Source organism: Eucyclogobius newberryi, unplaced genomic scaffold (assembly GCF_026437365.1).
Source record: "Eucyclogobius newberryi isolate DKJ021-1_F unplaced genomic scaffold, fEucNew1.0.hap1 SCAF_7, whole genome shotgun sequence".
Lineage (NCBI taxonomy): Eukaryota > Metazoa > Chordata > Actinopteri > Gobiiformes > Gobiidae > Eucyclogobius > Eucyclogobius newberryi.
In genome coordinates this window covers 34,345,800-34,364,468 of record NW_027316389.1, presented here as the reverse complement: position 1 = coordinate 34,364,468, position 18,669 = coordinate 34,345,800, and the positions used below count along the sequence as shown (strand labels likewise).

Here is an 18,669-nt window from a genome sequence, read left to right as displayed (position 1 = left end):
CGCCATTTTTTTTTATTTTAGAAAAGGGAAATAGCCAGAATGTAGAGAGGCACGATTTTTAGAGGTGTGCAAATTTTTGTGACTTTTCGTCAATGTTCACTGGGTAAAAAATAGGGGGGTTGGTCCCGAGAAGAAGAAGAAGAAGAAGAAGAAGAAGAAGAAGAAGAATATTCCGATGCGAAAACAATGTTTCCCATTTTCCAAATATCATAAACTATACATTTTCGGAAAGCGCTCGCGCTTTCCTACCTCATGGTGTGGGTCCCTGGTCACTGAAGGGTACTTTCGTTAATTTTGAGTGGGCTCCGCCCACTTTGTGTTTTTGGCCCTCTATACAGTTATAATGTTGAATTTTTGCATAACATGCTTATATGCACGGAACATGCAAGAGATGGGGAACGTATTCGTGAGCTACTTAGCGCAAATGAGTGCTTTATATGGGGATGACGACCGCTTCGCGGTCGTCAACCCAATGTAAAGTGCTCGTTTAGTGCGAACTTTTGCACGGGCTTCGCCCGTTTACAACGGTAATGTTCCATTTTCCTACAACTAATTAGTATGCACGGGGCGTGCATGAGTGGAGGAGTGCGTTAGTGAGTGTTTGGAAGTGGGCGAGCGCTTCGCGCTCGATTTCGTGCGCACTACGTGTGCACTTTCGCAGCCGTGCTTCGCACGGCCTTACGAGATTAATAGGCCTCTCGCCAGCTTGTGGCGCTCGGGCCTAATAATAATAAGGACCTAAAAGTCTTTTAGCTGCTGCTGCAACAAAACAATGCATTTAAGGAGCTTGAAATGCAATATACAGTGACAGTCCACAATATTATTATGAGACTATAACTATACAATATCACAATGTTTTAGATCGTGTTGTGTGTAATTTTGCAAAGTAACTTTACTTTCAACTCTTCCCATTTCCAAATCAATCCCGGTGATGCACGAAGCGCTCTCATCCACCGTCACTCACAGATACATTAAGCGTAGCATCTGCTTCTGCCGCTGTTGATGCTGTGCTCATGTTTATAGCTGATGGCGGCTGTATATTTAGCCGTGACAGCCAGTGCAGCGGAGGGGGGGCGGAGGGGGGGGGCTGGAGCTGATCCCAGAGCCTGCCTCCTCAGACGGGTGAGCTGAGAGCGAGCGGGCCTGACCGGAGACACATGCTAACCTGACCGGAGACACATGCTAACCTGACCGGAGACACATGCTAACCCGGCGCGCACTGATGTTAGCCTGGGTTGTTTCTGTATTTAGACTTGGCTCTGTGTAGCAGAAGGGGGGGGGGGGGGGGGTCTGCCATGGCTGAAACATCTCTGAATGGGCGGGATGATTGGATAAAGCAGGTCTGGATGCACTCGTCTGCTGTGATCTTTGACTATTGCCTTACGTTTACATGCGCAGCAGGAAAACTGGATAACGGCCTGGTCCAAGTTAAACAGTTTGTTCAAAATCCACGTAAACCCTGGAACGTTCGATTGAGTTGTCCTGATTGGAAACTCAAAGATGCCAATGAAACGTCTGGAGAAGTCGTATTCCAAACAGGCAGAGAATGCAGAGTCCGCCAGACCTCGCTTGTCCCAGTCTACAGCAGGTCAAGGAACTGGTGAGGTGTGAACAGGGGCCTAACACTAAAGCTTTACAGTCATATTTGCTCATAAAAATGGCCATCATACACATGAGCTGACTTTAGAAACATAGATCTCATAGAAACATAGATAAGCGACAAGGTGATCAGACTTCTCTCTTATTACAATTACTCAGTGTCCACAAACGTCTCTCTTATTTGGTTCTTTGACCTGCTGTTGACTGGGATACGAGTGGTCAGAAGGTTTTGGGGTTTTCTGTACAAATGTGGAGTAGTTTCTGTTGTCTTGGTTAGCTAAGATACTAGATAAGACACATGACTTTTGTCCACATTGTGTACAGTTCTCATTCCCACGCAAACGCTTTATGGTAATCGACTGTATCCAATAACTCCTCTTGACCGTTCAAAATGTGTGTTTTCTGATTTATTTGCTGTAGTGTATCGTCATGGCTGTACTCACCAACCTATAAAGGACATCGTGACACTTTGATTTAATTAACACAAAAATCTACAGAGCAAAAGTTATGTCCATGTTCATAAATCCTACGGTTTTAATTATTCATGATTTTTACTGTAGTTTAGGACACCTTATCTTGTCCTAGTCTTTAATGTGGTGAAGGTGAATCGACTTCTGAAGTTGCAGAAGTGTTCTGAGCTCTGGAGAGGGAGACAAGACTGAAAAAACACACCGTGAAGAATTTGTATTTAAAATGTCATAAACATGGGCTACAAGGCAAAGAAGTTACAATCAAATCTAACTTCTGCTCAATTGCAGTATGAATATGATGAGACCACTGACTGATCATTAACAGCTTATTATAAAACAAAATCAACGACTATGGAAGCAGTTTTTGGGTCAATCCATCTCTTATTCAAAATGTTAAAATACAGTAATGGCTACAGTAAGTTTGTTGTTATGGAATTGGAAAAGAATAGTCTGTACCCATATCATACAAAATAAGCAGTAATCATAAGTAGTCAGTAGGATAAAACAAAAAATGCATCAAAAACTCACCACAATGAATGATTTAATTACTGTTTTATAGATAAAAAAAGACCCCCATCCCCCTTGAAATCACCCACTGCCTACAAAATATAATATAAAACCAATTAAATAAACTTAAAGGTCCCATAACATGCAAAATCGACTTTTCAGAGCTTTTAACCTTCTTACATTGCTATTTGTGCTGCTATTTGTATAAGTGTTTTTTTGATTGATTCCCGTAGTGTTTAGCTATATAACAGACTATCTCCTTTCCTCGAATCTCTAAACTGACAGGGGGGTGTTCACAGGACCGCGTCATAATCACAGGCACGCGTCATCTATAGATGATCTATAGATATATCTGTTCTGCGCACGCTGTAGAATAAACACCAGATTTATTTAGTCTCAAAGTAGTGTTGATTTGAAGTTCTATCGTTTCTCACTCAGTCGCGCAGCAGGAGCGGCGCAGCGCGGAGCAGACAGCTGTGGGGGACACACTACGTCACGGGTGGGCGGGGCACACACGCGTTCTGAGACTGCGTCACGGGTTGGGCGGGGGAGCCAGATCGTTCTTCGCAAGGGTGGGGGCGAATATCAAACCAAGCCGTCTGCATTTCCGGGTTGGTGAGGGGGTCCAAGGTCTGGGTGATATTTCTTAACTATTATGTTAAGGGTGTTGCACAACCCTTATTATTATCAATTATACACTTAGGATAGACTACGAAACGTGAAAAAAGCATGTTATGGCACCTTTGAAATGTACACTAGCCCAAAAAGGTGACAGGGTCTTGCATGATTTGGGACCTTTAGCTTTGCCTAAAATACGTGCAGACCTGTTCAGGATGTGTAGAGCTGGACCACGGCAGATCGCATTCCCCTTGCTGCCTTTGCGTGACGTTTTGAAACATTCTGTCGGCTTCTTCAGCACTAAAGGTGAAAAATGAATAAGGGAGGTATAGTCTTACATCGAGGTGTGATGTGCATTTAAGATGAAGCCTCAGAACTGCCCCGGGCCAGTTCAGGACTCTCTGTCAGATAAAAGGACACAAAGGGAATTTCAACAGGCCGTATTTTCTTTGTACAGTTTGTGACAGTAAAGCCAGACAGTACTAATGTAACTCAGTATTTCTGCTGGGTTCATCTGAGTCCTGACCTCACGGTAAAATGCCCAGAGGAGAGATGAAAGGATAGTTCTGCTCCTGGTGGTTTGGTTTGCCGTGTTGTTGTTAGCGGTGGAGGAAAGTGAGGCCATAGCTTGTCGCCGTTACAGAACCCATTCATCGTAAATAGATAATAACGTTCAACAGAGCCTGTGCACAAGGGAATTTGAACTTGTGGAGGAAGACGAGTCAAAATCCTCCAACTTATTCATTTAGACCGCGGATTAAGGATATGTTTTCTTCAAATTGCATGTTTATTTTGTTTTTAGCTGCATATCAACCTACTTTACCCCTCCTATGGATTTAAACGGATAAAAAGCAAACACAGACGCTCATTTGGAGGGGATTTGGGGCGTGGGTTGAATAAAAGGTGCAGTGTTATGATTTATCCATGTGATTTTTGTACTCTGGTGCAGTAATTATGTTTTCTTAATCATACACCTGTATTCTTTCTTATCTGGAGGAGATAACGACCAACGAAATACTTCATATTCCCTTTGTTCTATGACGGTATGTGTGAATGAACACTGAACCAAACAGAGAGAGAGTTCACTGGTTAATAATACTGCAACATTTTCACATGAACTTGCATAAAAGATCCCGTTTATACCTGAACTTGGCTGTTATAGCTGCTGTTACAGTGAATCTACTGCGAGCTGCTGCAAGAGAAGGAGACATTAAATGAATTAAGCTTAACACATTTTTAGGATTGTTTTGGATTTCTCAAGACTTTAACTAAAAATAAATTCCACTCTCAGCATTTCAAAAACATTCGCTGCTGGGAACGTCAGACTCACTTTGTCACGTGAGCTTTAGTGCTTTATTTCTCATTGTTGTCACTACTTAAAAGAGTAATAATTCCACCCACAGAGCCGAACGCTGACTGAGAAGAGCCCCAAATGTTAACCAGAAGCACCTCACCTAAAGTGCATTTTACAAGCGGATGTAGCATTAGTCTACGTGCACAGGGACTATTGAGACGGTTTATTTCCTCTTTGCCTCATTCTGAAGTTTAATCAACCAATATCTACTGGTGGTGTAGTGGCTAGCGCTCACGCCTCACAGCGAGAGGATTCCAGGTCTGACTCCCGGGCCAGACCAGGCCTTTCTGTGCAGAGTTTGCATGTTTTCTCAGGGTCTGGGTGGGTTCTTCCGGGCGCTCCGGTTTTCCCCGTTTACCCACAACATGCACATAATCCTCTAGCTAACAGTGCACCCCAAGCGACTGGTCACTGGGATATTTCCCACCCCCGACTTGAAAAAAATCCCTGGAACGCTGCTCTAACTGGTGGCTGCTACTTGTGAAGGGGGAGCTCGCGTCGCATACAAAATCAACTGTGACGTGTGACCACAAGGATAATCGCCATAGAAACTGGATCTGAGATGCAAAGATTGGTCACAGAAAAGAACCTGTTATTTAACATGTTCGTTTAATGTTTAACGTTTAGCCTATTCACAATGTTCAAGTGGGAAATAACCAACTTCCCAATTGCATGGAATAAGATCCTGTCCAAAAATAGCCCAAAATCTGTAGATGGGTCCCTGGGCTCCTGACAGGTGGCCCCCGTGGCACTTTTTGAGGATTGGGTCAAATGCAGAGGACATATTTCCACAGGCAGGGGAATAATAAAGTGTACCTTGAAACAAATAAGAGTGTTTCCCCAAGTGTTTTTCTCCAGAAGGGTCGGCCTCCTTTGCCCGAAATGTATTTAACGTTTCTCTCTCAATGGAAAGAAGCAGCTGATGGTGACAGACCAAGAGGCCAGTCAGGGGTCTCCTTTATAAGACTTTACGTGTAATTTTTACATTCTACATTCTAAAAGTGAATATATGGACAAAACACAAAACAAAACCTGTGTAAAGTTCTAATATTGAAGAGACAACTATGCTTCTGTAATTGAATAAATTAATAAATAAACATAATATTAGCCCCGTACAGGAGCTTACAGTTTGATACATAGAATAAAAGTTAATTGTAACATCTTAAAACTTTCTTTCTCCAGCTTTTCCAGACCCTTCCGCAGGAGCCGTACCTTTTGTCTCTAAATGTGTGTCATTTTTCACTCCCCAGAAACTGGCCTCGGCTGCGGAGAAGTTCCAGATGGAGCACCAGTGGAGAGATGAGTTCGAGGTAAGAGAGCCAGCAAGCGAACACTATACTGAGGAAGCACATCTGTTAGCTCTGTCGCCTCTCAGGAAGAAGGTCGCCGGTTTAACTCCCGAGCCATGCAGGGCCTTTGTGGCATATTCGGTTCTTTCCGTCTAAATGAGGTGGAAATGGCTGAGGGTTTTTTACGCCATCAACCTATATTACAGACTAGTAATTATCAGGTTCTTACATTTTACTAACGCCAAAACGACATTGTAAACACAGTATAATTTAGAAAAAGAATTACATTGTACATATGCTGTAATTACATTGTACTTACATATTTATTACACTGAACATAATACTTTGCTGTCCAAACTTATATCTCAATTTTCAAAGCAGCCTGATTACTCTTGTCACAACTTTCAGAGGCCAAAGCAGAGTATGGGTGTCTCGCCGCTGCTAACAAATAGCAAGCTTCTTGGTTTGCGGCCGATAAAAACGCTTCATAATTAGATGCAGACAGCACAAGACTGTCTCATTTTGACCCCTTGAGCGTCCCTTTAAAGCTAGGGTTCCTGAATTTCAACCTGTGAAAGGATGAATTATATATAAATCTTTCAAAATAATTCCCAGTCCTTACAAACCCTTTGATTAGAGGGCATACATACAAAGTGAAGCTGGGATGCTCCACCAAACCACTGTCAGACTCTTACTTCCAGGTTGGCTAAAGTTAAAATACTTAGATTTTCTGATGCAGGCAGTTTTGACTTTTGACCAATCAGACGCTCGCTGGAGACGTGCTATTGCTTGAAAAGTCAGAATGGCCAGAATAATCACAGGGACTAAGGTTTTCGACAGAGAGTGACAGACGTTTTAAACACATGAAAGGCCACATCGTGTGATTACAGCACATCTGCACATCCCCAGTCCTCCTAGTGTGTGAAGAATGTAAAGAGCAGAGAAATAGGGCCATGATCAACACAGAGGAAGCCAACAAAATGGACAGGCTTTCCTCTTATTTCATCACTTGTTAAAATACTAATAAATAAAATACTTAGCCTTCATGAGACAAAAATAAAGTCAATATTTAAAAAAATCATTTCGAGTGAGAGCAACACTTTTTTCCAATATCATGCAGCCCAAACTAAGTATTATTCAATAAAGATGACAAGGATAATTAGACTGCCCAAGAGAAATCTGAATAACACCTGGCGACAAACAGATCAGTTAATTAGTGGATATTTAGAGTGACAGTTGTATTTCTATTTAACATTTTCTTTTTAATTTTTGTCTCAAGAAATCACATAATGATTAGGGTACATTAATTAGGCACTGTGTAAAACGTTTGTTATACACTACACAACTATTGGAGCATGTTACGAATACTCAAAGCCTTCTACCAAACCCTAAAAGCTTACACAACAGTTCTTTCTGCATGGTTTGTGTCTAATATATGGCCCTGCATCCCGGCAGCGTGGATCCATTCTCCTCTGCCTTTGTGTGGACAGCTGTAATTCATCACTGCGCGCCTGTTAGCTCTGATTACTGCTCCATTACTAAACAGCTTTATTGGACATCACACAGGCTCATCTCTCATCTCATCCTGCTTTATTATTGAACCGCGGAGGCGAGGAGGTCAGGGGCGGCCATGACGGTTCACCACACACGTTCAAGTGGATGAGGCGGTGTGAGGCGCGTGTTAAAGGTGCACGAATGGTTCCCCAGCGATCTGTAAATAGCAGTTGGCTCATACAATTTAACGAGATGAGCAGAGTGCAGTATTGGACTAGCATACACAAACAGTGGGTTCTAATGTATTTTGTTTGGCGGTTAGGTAAAAGCAATACAAATGGTAAAACATCATCTTTTTGCACTTTTGATCATTCCAGTGCACAGGGAACGCTTCGATGTGTGTTTGACACCCACTGCTAAAGTGGGAAGTGAAGCTACTGGAATGGGTAAAAACAGCATGGCTAATAAGCATTATGAGGCTAAAGGGTTTGTGAAGGCTATTAGCTCTGTGCACAACAGTGTTCAGGTAGCTCACTGTTAGCTCCGCTACTTCCCGTCTCTATGGCTTTGTGCAGAGGCATTTTGAAAATGATTAAATACTTCAAGATCACGCAGTGCCTCAGCAAGAGGTGGGTGGATATCTCTGACAACATGGTAAAGACTTACACCTCAAAGACTTGAGGCTCTTCATCAAGGTACACTTCTGTGTTTGTAAAGTGTTTCTGGGCGTGTTCACGTCATCACAGACTGACTCAAACTTCCTGTTAAGTGTGCTTCATTTGTAGAGAAGTGAACGCTCTCTCGAACCAGATTCACATCAAACAAATTCACATCTGGTCCTTTTGAAATCCGAGGTCTCAGTCTCTCTAGTTGTCTAACATGAGCATATCAATATAAATATTTATAGAAATCAGCTCTATAATTTCTTCTCATTTTCTATCCAACATGCTGACACACTGCTCCCTTCGGGACACACTTCCTCCTTCTGGTGACAGGTGGTACTGCGTACTAAGTCTAGTTCATTATTTTGACAAAAGTCAAACGTGAACATGATGACATCATGAGCTGATATTCTTCTGAAATAGAGTCCTCCGGAAAAATATGTGTAAGCATGCCCCTTGTCTCAATGGTAACGCTAATGCTAATTTTGTGTTTTAATAAAAGTTAGCATTATCTTTGAGATACAGTGAACTAGCTGTGAACAGAGCCTGTTACTGCTGCATTCCCGCTGTCCCGAGTCTCTGTGTTCCAGCGGTCAAGTCGGAAAAACTATGAGCAGTAGATTATAATTTATGGAATTTAATGTCTCACATCAAATAAAAAAAACACTAAGAAAATGCTCGAATAAACCAATTAAGTTAATGTATTAACCTGGACAGTGCTATTACATGTGTATGTTGTTTGAATCAATCTTTTTCAACTTTTCTTGACATTAGCTCCATGAAGAGACGTTTGAAACATTAGCACAACATCACATTTATAGCTGCTGGAGCTAAACGGCAGAACAGGAGCAGGTTCACAGGCTGGAGTGGGTGGTCCCAGTTCATATATGGTGTTGGTGTATGGTGCAACCTTTCTTTTTTTAATTTATCGTCATTTATTTTTTAGCAACACTGAGCTCTCCTTCATCCCCGGGTCGCCCGGACTAAACCCAGACTAAACCCAGACTAAACCCTGACTAAACCCAGGCTAAACCCAGACTAAACCCAGACTAAACCTAGCCTAACCCCAGACTAAACCCAGACTAAACCCTGACTAAACCCAGGCTAAACCCAGACTAAACCCAGACTAAACCCTGACTAAACCCAGGCTAAACCCGGACTAAACCGATACTAAACCCAAACTAAACCCAGACTAACCCCAGACTAACCCCAGACTAAACCCAGACTAAACCTAGACTAAACCCAGACTAAACCCAGACTAAACCCAGACTAAACCTAGACTAAACCCAGACTAAACCCAGACTAAACCTAGACTAAACCTAGACTAACCCCAGACTAAACCCAGACTAAACCTAGACTAAACCCAGACTAAACCTAGACTAAACCCAGACTAAACCCAGACTAAACCCAGACTAAACCTAGACTAACCCCAGACTAAACCCAGACTAAACCCAGACTAAACCCAGACTAAACCCAGACTAACCCCTGACTAAACTCAGACTAAACCCAGACTAACCCCAGACTAAACCCAGGCTAAACCCAGACTAAACCTGGACTAAACCCATACTAAACCCAAACTAAACCCAGACTAAACCTAGACTAACCCCAGACTAAACCCAGACTAAACCCAGACTAAACCCAGACTAAACCTAGACTAACCCCAGACTAAACCCAGACTAAACCCAGACTAAACCCAGACTAAACCCAGACTAACCCCTGACTAAACTCAGACTAAACCCAGACTAACCCCAGACTAACCCCAGACTAACCCCAGACTAAACCTGGACTAAACCCATACTAAACCCAAACTAAACCCAGACTAAACCCAAACTAAACCCAGACTAAACCCAGACTAACCCCAGACTAACCCCAGACTAAACCTAGACTAACCCCAGACTAAACCCAGACTAAACCTAGACTAAACCCAGACTAAACCCAGACTAAACCTAGACTAAACCTAGACTAACCCCAGACTAAACCCAGACTAAACCTAGACTAAACCCAGACTAAACCTAGACTAAACCCAGACTAAACCTAGACTAACCCCAGACTAAACCCAGACTAAACCTAGACTAAACCCAGACTAAACCCAGACTAAACCTAGACTAAACCCAGACTAAACCTAGACTAAACCCAGACTAAACCCAGACTAAACCTAGACTAAACCCAGACTAAACCTAGACTAAACCCAGACTAAACCCAGACTAAACCTAGACTAAACCCAGACTAAACCCAGACTAAACCCAGACTAACCCCAGACTAACCCCAGACTAAACCTAGACTAAACCCAGACTAAACCCAGACTAAACCTAGACTAAACCCAGACTAAACCTAGACTAAACCCAGACTAAACCCAGACTAAACCCAGACTAACCCCAGACTAACCCCAGACTAAACCCAGACTAAACCTAGACTAAACCCAGACTAACCCCAGACTAACCCCAGACTAAACCTAGACTAAACCCATACTAAACCCAAACTAAACCCAGACTAAACCCAGACTAACCCCAGACTAACCCCAGACTAAACCTAGACTAACCCCAGACTAAACCCAGACTAAACCTAGACTAAACCCAGACTAAACCCAGACTAAACCTAGACTAAACCTAGACTAACCCCAGACTAAACCCAGACTAAACCTAGACTAAACCCAGACTAAACCTAGACTAAACCCAGACTAAACCTAGACTAACCCCAGACTAAACCCAGACTAAACCTAGACTAAACCCAGACTAAACCCAGACTAAACCTAGACTAAACCCAGACTAAACCTAGACTAAACCCAGACTAAACCCAGACTAAACCTAGACTAAACCCAGACTAAACCTAGACTAAACCCAGACTAAACCCAGACTAAACCTAGACTAAACCCAGACTAAACCCAGACTAAACCCAGACTAACCCCAGACTAACCCCAGACTAAACCCAGACTAAACCTAGACTAAACCCAGACTAAACCCAGACTAAACCTAGACTAAACCCAGACCAAACCAAGTCCAAAACCCGGAGATTCTGAGCACAGAATGCACCGCATGCGCATACATCTCTAATTATAAATTCGACTTGTGATCTATAAACGAGGTCAGGCCGCAGCAGAGCCACAGGAGTGGGTGATCCTGAAGCGCACACCCCCAGATTTCTGCGATGACCCTCGTTAGTCCCGTTTCCGGGCCTCTTAGCCCCCGGTGATGGTTGTCACCCAGCGTGGAGCATTTTCTGGCAGAAATGTGTGCGATGATGACTTCTTGTTCGTAACCGTGTGGCACTTTCCCTGCCGCGAGCTCAGTCCCAGTTTACCCGGTGATTGGAGCATACGTCCTCAGAATGGGCTTGTCCCAATTTAACCGGACCAAACCAGGACCAGGTCGAGGACAAGGACTGCATGAGCCACATGCAGCACAGCACTGCACTGTTACTCACAGCTGGACACCTGAGTGCTTGGTGAGATGCCAGGTGGACCAGAGGGCGTGAGAACGGGCCACACTGTGGTCAGTTCCGTCTGACCATACGTGCTGATCATGTTTTCAGTCTGTGCCAGTTTTACACAGACTGGGACAAGGATTTTGGGTGAATGTGATGTGACAGTGAGGATTTATCCGGTTTCCCAAATATCCTTTCAAAGCTGAACAGATTCAAGTCCAGTCTGGCCTACGACTCGCAGTAACAGGGGTCCAACACAGGGGGTGGAGGTGTCCAGCAAAGAGCTTTAAGAGCTGAGTGCGTAACGGTGCTGCTCTGTTTACGTGAATGGGGAAAAAAATAACCACATACATTTTGATTGTATTTTTCTATAGCTTATATTTTGTGTTATCTATGCCCATCAAGGTTGTGAAGGTTATATATATTCCAAATGTGTGTAGATGTTTCAAATGCTATATAGGCTACTAAAATATGCTGAGGTACTTCTATTACAAGGGACGTTTTCATAACAATGCCCAAGGTTGCCATATTTGATAACCTTTATTTAACCAGGTAAGAACCCTTTGAGATTGAGACCTTTTGTACTTGGGTGACCTGGGGCAAAGGGAAAGACATGACAGCACACAAAATCTTAAAAACATTTACGCAATTAAGATACATTCATTCAAGAGCAGATAAAAACAGAATACAAATTCTTCAATTGAGACCAGCTCGCCCAATCTCAAGTCAAGGGTGTTTCAAGCTGCTTGCATGGGTCACCAACAGGCTGTATAAGTCACCTGAGTGCAGGTCATAATCACCCTCTGCACCAGGGCACATAAGTAGGAGGGGGCACAACACTTTATACCCAAAAATCATCCAATGTGTGAACCTCCTGGCACCAAAATAAGGCCACCCAGCCCTGGCATTGAGTTCACAGAGATGGGTGAGCCTGCCACAACCTGCTCAGTGGTATAAAGTGTCCAGGGATTTCAGACATTTTACAGTCGCATTTGAGTAAAGAACAATGCCATAATCCACTAAAGGCATAAAAGTGGCCGCTTGCAGACGTTTACAAGCCTCCAAGGTAAAACAGGCTGATGTCTAAAATGAAAACCAGGTATTTATCATTTGTGACAAACAGAGTTTCCCTGAGATGTCTTAATCCTCTGTTGACGCGGGTCCATGAGAAAATATCAAAGCTTTAGTTTTATCTGGGCAATAACTCTAGGAAAGAGCTCAGATAAAGTTACAGTGTTATAGTTTATTCAGCTCCTTCCCAAACTATACTAAAGCCCTAACTTCAGACAGCTTCCACATCTGTAATTCTCTTTTGTTGTCATTCTGAGCAGACATGAGCACAGTAAATAGATTAAGAATGACATAGGACATTTTGTTCATAATCAGCACCTTCAGTAAACACAATTAGCAATGAATTAGCGATATGTTGATGTTGCTAAGCTTAGTGAGCATTATTCAGGCTTTTCAAAGCAACATCCAAGCATTGTCCTAAGTCCTAACCAACATCTGGTAGGAAGAGCAAACAACGCACTTAAAGTATGTAAAGTCCACAGTTCTTTTGTAGTTTGCATCTGCACACAGGAAAAGCATCCATTCGTGGCTGGGAGAATGATAGCCATCCATCCATCCATCCATCCATCTTCTGCCGCTTTATCCGGGGCCGGGTCGCGGGGGCAGCAGTCTGAGCAGGGACTCCCAGACTTCCTTCTCCCCAGACACTTCCTCTAACTCCTCCGGGGGGATCCCGAGGCGTTCCCAGGCCAGCCGAGAGACATAGTCTCTCCAGCGTGTCCTGGGTCTTCCCCGGGGCCTCTTCCCGGTGGGATAGACCCGAAACACCTCCCGAGGGAGGCGCCCAGGAGGCATCCGGAACAGATGCCCGAGCCACCTCAGCTGGCTCCTCTCGACGTGGAGGAGCAGCGGCTCTACTCCGAGCTCCCCCCGTGTGGCCGAGCTCCTCACCTTATCTCTAAGGGAGCGCCCAGCCACACGGCGGAGGAAACTCATTTCGACCTCTTGTATCCGCGATCTTGTTCTTTCGGTCACTACCCAAAGCTCATGACCATAGGTGAGGGTAGGAACGTAGACCGACCGGTAAATAGAGAGCTTTGCCTTTCGGCTCAGCTCCCTCTTCACCACAACGGTCCGATGCAGCGACTGCATCACTGCAGCTGCTGCACCGATCCGCCTGTCGATCTCACGCTCCATCCTTCCCTCACTCGTGAACAAGACCCCGAGATACTTGAACTCCTCCACTTGGGGCAAGGACACCCCACCCACCTGGAGAGGGCAAGCCACCTTTTTCCGGTCGAGAACCATGGCCTCGGATTTGGAGGTGCTGATTCTCATCTGCAAACAGCAGAGATGAGATCCTGTGGTCCCCAAACCGGACACCCTCCGACCCCCGACTGCGCCTAGAAATTCTGTCCATAAAAATTATGAACAGAACCGGTGACAAAGGGCAGCCCTGGCAGAGCCCAACATGCACTGGGAACAGGTCTGACTTACTGCCGGCAATGCGAACACAGCTCCTGCTCCGGTCATACAGGGACCGGACAGCCCTGAGCAAAGGGCCCCGGACCCCGTACTCCCGGAGCACCCCCCAAAGGACACCCCGAGGGACACGGTCGAAAGCCTTCTCCAGATCCACAAAGCACATGTGGACTGGTTGGGCAAACTCCCATAAACCCTCGAGCACCCGATGGAGGGTATAGAGTTGGTCCAGTGTTCCACGACCGGGACGAAAACCACTCTGCTCCTCCTGAATCCGAGGTTCGACTATGAATGATAGCGCGGCGGCTAAAGCTAGAAAGAATAAACCACCTAGTTCTTTGTATTCACTATGATATAAGCTCTAATATATTCACCACATTTCCATGAGCTAACGCAGGAGTTCTTAACGTTTTTGAACTCAAGGCCACAATTTTTCTAAGTAACAAGAGGCCCAATCTCACAGTATATGTATTGCATTTTATTGAATGTGTGGCCCTCAAGGAGGTGCTCAGGGCCCCTACTTTGGGCCCAGGCCCTATGGTTGAGAATGGTGCTGGGATTCACAAGGTCCCTCACGATTTGATGCGATACACGGCTCACGATACGATTTTGCGATAGATGCAAATCAATATATTGCTCATGATATTCCAAGATATATCACTATTTTTTAAAGAACCCAATACATTTTCCCACAATGTGTTTGTTTTCTTTGTTAAACCACGATCTGCACAAACTTAAAATTAAATACACACATTTTAATCATCAAAACAGTCAAAATGTCACATGTTTTGCGTAAAATAAAGTTGCCTTTCTTTAAAACGAGCAACAAAATTGTAGTGCGGTCCCAAAATAATCAGAGAAATTTATATCAAAAATAATAAATGCCGATATATCGATACAGCAGCCCATGATATCGATACTGTATCAAAATTTGATTACAAAAATATGCAGGATTATTCAAATTTCCATCACGTGTCCATGCCACGCCTTTCCATACTAGCTTTTATATAACCTTGTACTACTTTGTCATGTGTTTCTATTATTTACAGGACAAGGACATCTTCTATTACAATTCAAAAGACAACGTAAGTACATCTCTCTCTCTCATGCCTTTCCTTTATATGTTTCTCATTTCTTCTAAGCCCCTAGGCGCACGGTCACACCCTTTGTTCCTCGAAGTGATTCCTCTACAGAGCTATCTCAATCCCTAGCGTCTTTACCCTCCGATTGCGTTCACATTGCATTTCTTTCATTATGGCTTTTTCTTCTGTTGCCTCAGCCTCCCTCCCCTTCACCATAGACTCTTTTATTTTCTTTTATTTTTTTCCATCCTCCTCTGCGGTATCTCTCTGTCTTCCCTCCCCCTGCTCAGGTGGAGAGGTTTACGCCATCTTTCTAGCCTAATTGACAGACGAGATGTATGAGGCTGGCTATACTGTTGCTTTATTAGGAAGAAGCACACTTTTTCCCCCTCACTATTCCCTACCCCCTACTCGCGTCTCTACACTCCTCCATATCTTATGCTTTGGCTTCATATGTCTTTCCGTGAGCTGGTAAATGCACACAAGGATCATTCATGCATGTTATAAATCTACATTGATGGTTTGTATGTCAGCTGCTGGTAAACGTTAGCGATAACGGGAATGAAGCTTCGTCAAACACACAGTTGACGTTGTGTTCAAGATGCAAACGCCATGGGAAGAGTGTCAAATGATGCTCCGTCTACATTAGCTGTTACATGTTGATGGGGAAAATAGTAGCCTACTAATACGCAATATATTCTGATGATTCTGATGCAATAATCTGTTAGATAATATATGTTTTTTATGGTAAAACATGTGAAGAACAACATTAGTCTGACAACTGAACCTTGACGTGCTTGACATGCTGTGTAAGCCCTGCCCACAGAGTATATAAAGGATATAAAACCTGAGTTCCCAGACTTGATTCGCAGATTGAGAATGACTCAAAACGTTTGAGTACCAAATGATACAACTGATTTTTTTCTGCAACTCAATTAATTAATCTTAAAGAAAGAAATTCACAATGACAAGCACTGTGTTTCGCTGTAATGTAGGGGTATATTAATGATTTGAATCACAATTTGGTAACTATGACCCTGAAACTGATCCTTGAGGTACTCGTAGAGCTTGGAGGGTAAATCAATTCAAACCTTTTATCAGTAGTAGTAGGAAGATGAGTAATAATATTAGTAGTTCCTTTTATTTGATAGAAAAAGTTCATTACATTTAGGTTCGAGTTGGTGAGAACAGTAGCCAACAAATGCATGTTGTTATTAGCAGTTAGCCGTACTTGGGATGGGTATCGAGAACCATCGGATCGTATGTCTCCTCCCTTAACGAGTCCTTGTATCGATACCATTTTGACACGGTATTTTCACGTCATCAAAGGCATAGGACCCTATTAGTGATGAGGGGGTTCTCTTGTGACTAGTTGGGGGTTTGGGGGTTATAAAATGCTATATTGAATGACCACAACGCAAATGTATCTTTGCAGTTAGTCTAAATTCAGTTCAGTTTTGCCAATCAAACACCATAATGCTAGAACACCATGAATCCATTTATGCACAGTTTGCATTTTTATTCTGGCTAATGCTTCTCTACTATAACCCGTCATTACTGCTATTGTATGTAAAATGGTGCTTCAGCAAATATGAGTTTTGTGCCTATGCATGTTATTCTACAGTCAGCAGTCCTCGTCCTGCATTCTGATCCGTCTGTCTCCTCACAGCTGGACCCCAACAAGACGGAGGAAAGGATTCGGCCCGATTTCAAGCACGACGCATCATTTAAACGACTGACGGACTACAACTACACGGCTGTGCATATCCCCACGGACATCTACAACGGCTGTGAGTGTTTCCATGGCGACACGATGCACACACAGGCCCGTTATAAAATGTTGTTTACGCATAGAGCCCGCAGCAAATTTGCCCTTGGCTAAATCGTAGTTTCAGAAAAGTAAGATCTAATCGTCTGCACACTCGAGGCTAAGCTACATGTCCTTGGGAGCTAAATGCACTCTGCAATAATGAGCAATTTAAGAAATCAATTTGAACTGCCATATTGAAGTCATTTGCAAAGTGCTGGTGTACTAAGTTCTAAAATTTCGCTTGTGACATTGCAAAGAACTGAAAAATGTTTTTACCTAAGGATATTTTAGTGACCCAGACATCCTTCTACTACCTGAGAAACTACTGTATTTTAAAGAAATATAGGATTATTCACTGTCCGGCTGCAAGGAGGGATGGACTAATTGTGACTAATAGACTATTAACATTTGACTTTTGATAAACGTAATTGTTATACTTTACATACTCACATATAAAAGAGTTGCACCTTATGTGAATATTCTCTAGAAGCTTTCAGTCACCATATTTCAACCGTTATTTGGTTAAACATGTATTTCAAAAGTCTCCATGTACAATAGACAAAATTGCTTGAAAAGTCAACTAATCAAAAAAAAAAATGTAATAAAACATTCCGGAGGAGCTGACTTATAAAAATATCATCCCTTCAAATTAACACCTAATTTTTCTAAGAACCTCTGAGAATTCTTTTGGGGACCCAAATGTGTTGGGAATGACTTGTCTACGTGACATGCAGACATATAATACGGCTGGATTTGTGTTTACCCACTACAAACTGATCAATGATGCTTTACAACCAAGTTACGTTCGTGCGATCTCCGTTTTGAGAAGACTTGCTCGAACTTGAAATCACTCCTTCTTTCCCCACAATCTGAGCACTGGTTTTTCTGTTTTCTCTCCACGTTGCGCAGTGTGGTCTTCTTCAGTTCTTTCACAACAACAACAAAAACTCCCATTCTTCTATCCCTAATCAAAACAAATTTTCAAAAGAGTAACAATTTAGGACTTTGCAATAGCAGCTTTATTTTATATTGGCTGAATAAATGACCTGTTGATGATGTACCAGATACGTGTTAAATGCTCTGGAGTACGAACCTTATCTCCCCTCATAAAATACGTCTTGGTGGTTTCATCCTTTTTATCCTGTTATTACGGTGCTGTAAAGTAAAGTGCAATCACAAAATCAGATGGGTTGGTTAATGATGTGACTAAATAACGAATGCAGTCGTATGTTTTTCTTATTGTTTCTTTTTAAGTTTCAATCGTTTGTTCCTTTTACCATTGTCAGTGTAGTGACATTTTTCATAGATTTACCAGGTTCCAGCCTCAATGCACTAAAGGCTAACAAAAGCAGCTGGTCCCAGATAATTCCCCTGTGATTTGGTGACATTTACCTGAAGAAGATGGCTGTAATTTGAGTCTCTGGTGACATTAGCCATTGATGTCACAAAGACTGTGGGCAGGTTAGCAAACACAATTAAAACACAATCAATTTACGATCAAACAACACAGCCTTAATTAAAATAACCACACTGACTGTAGCACTACATCATTAAGGCCGACATTACCTTATACTATGTGCAATTTTAAAATCAGTGCTGACAGTGAAAAAGGACCTTCCTAGCATTTTGAGAGAAATCACTATAAGATCAAGAGTTTAAGCCTAAAAAAAGCTTGATGTGTGTGACTGATAGTATAAGACTTAAGTAAACAGTTTTTCCCTGTTTTCCTGGTCTCTTCCAAGGCTACTATGGTTACAGGGTTCATTGTGTAAACACATGTTAGCAAAGTGATATGTGTACAGTAGGAGACGGTTGGTGAATGCAGGGCCCAGCGTGGGGCTTGTCCTGCTGGCTGCCCGTCTGCCCCAAAG

General features: G+C 43.0%; 1 protein-coding gene across 1 annotated transcript in view; it reads left to right on the top strand.

The window, feature by feature from the left end:
• Positions 1-18,669, top strand: part of LOC140348519 (voltage-dependent calcium channel subunit alpha-2/delta-1-like) — a 181,738-nt gene that overhangs the window by 81,088 nt on the left and 81,981 nt on the right. Inside the window, exons 4-6 of the mRNA XM_072434451.1 lie at positions 5,799-5,858; positions 14,956-14,991; positions 16,658-16,778. Of these exons, the coding sequence (XP_072290552.1) occupies positions 5,799-5,858; positions 14,956-14,991; positions 16,658-16,778 (217 nt within the window). The remainder of the gene's footprint in view (positions 1-5,798; positions 5,859-14,955; positions 14,992-16,657; positions 16,779-18,669) is intronic.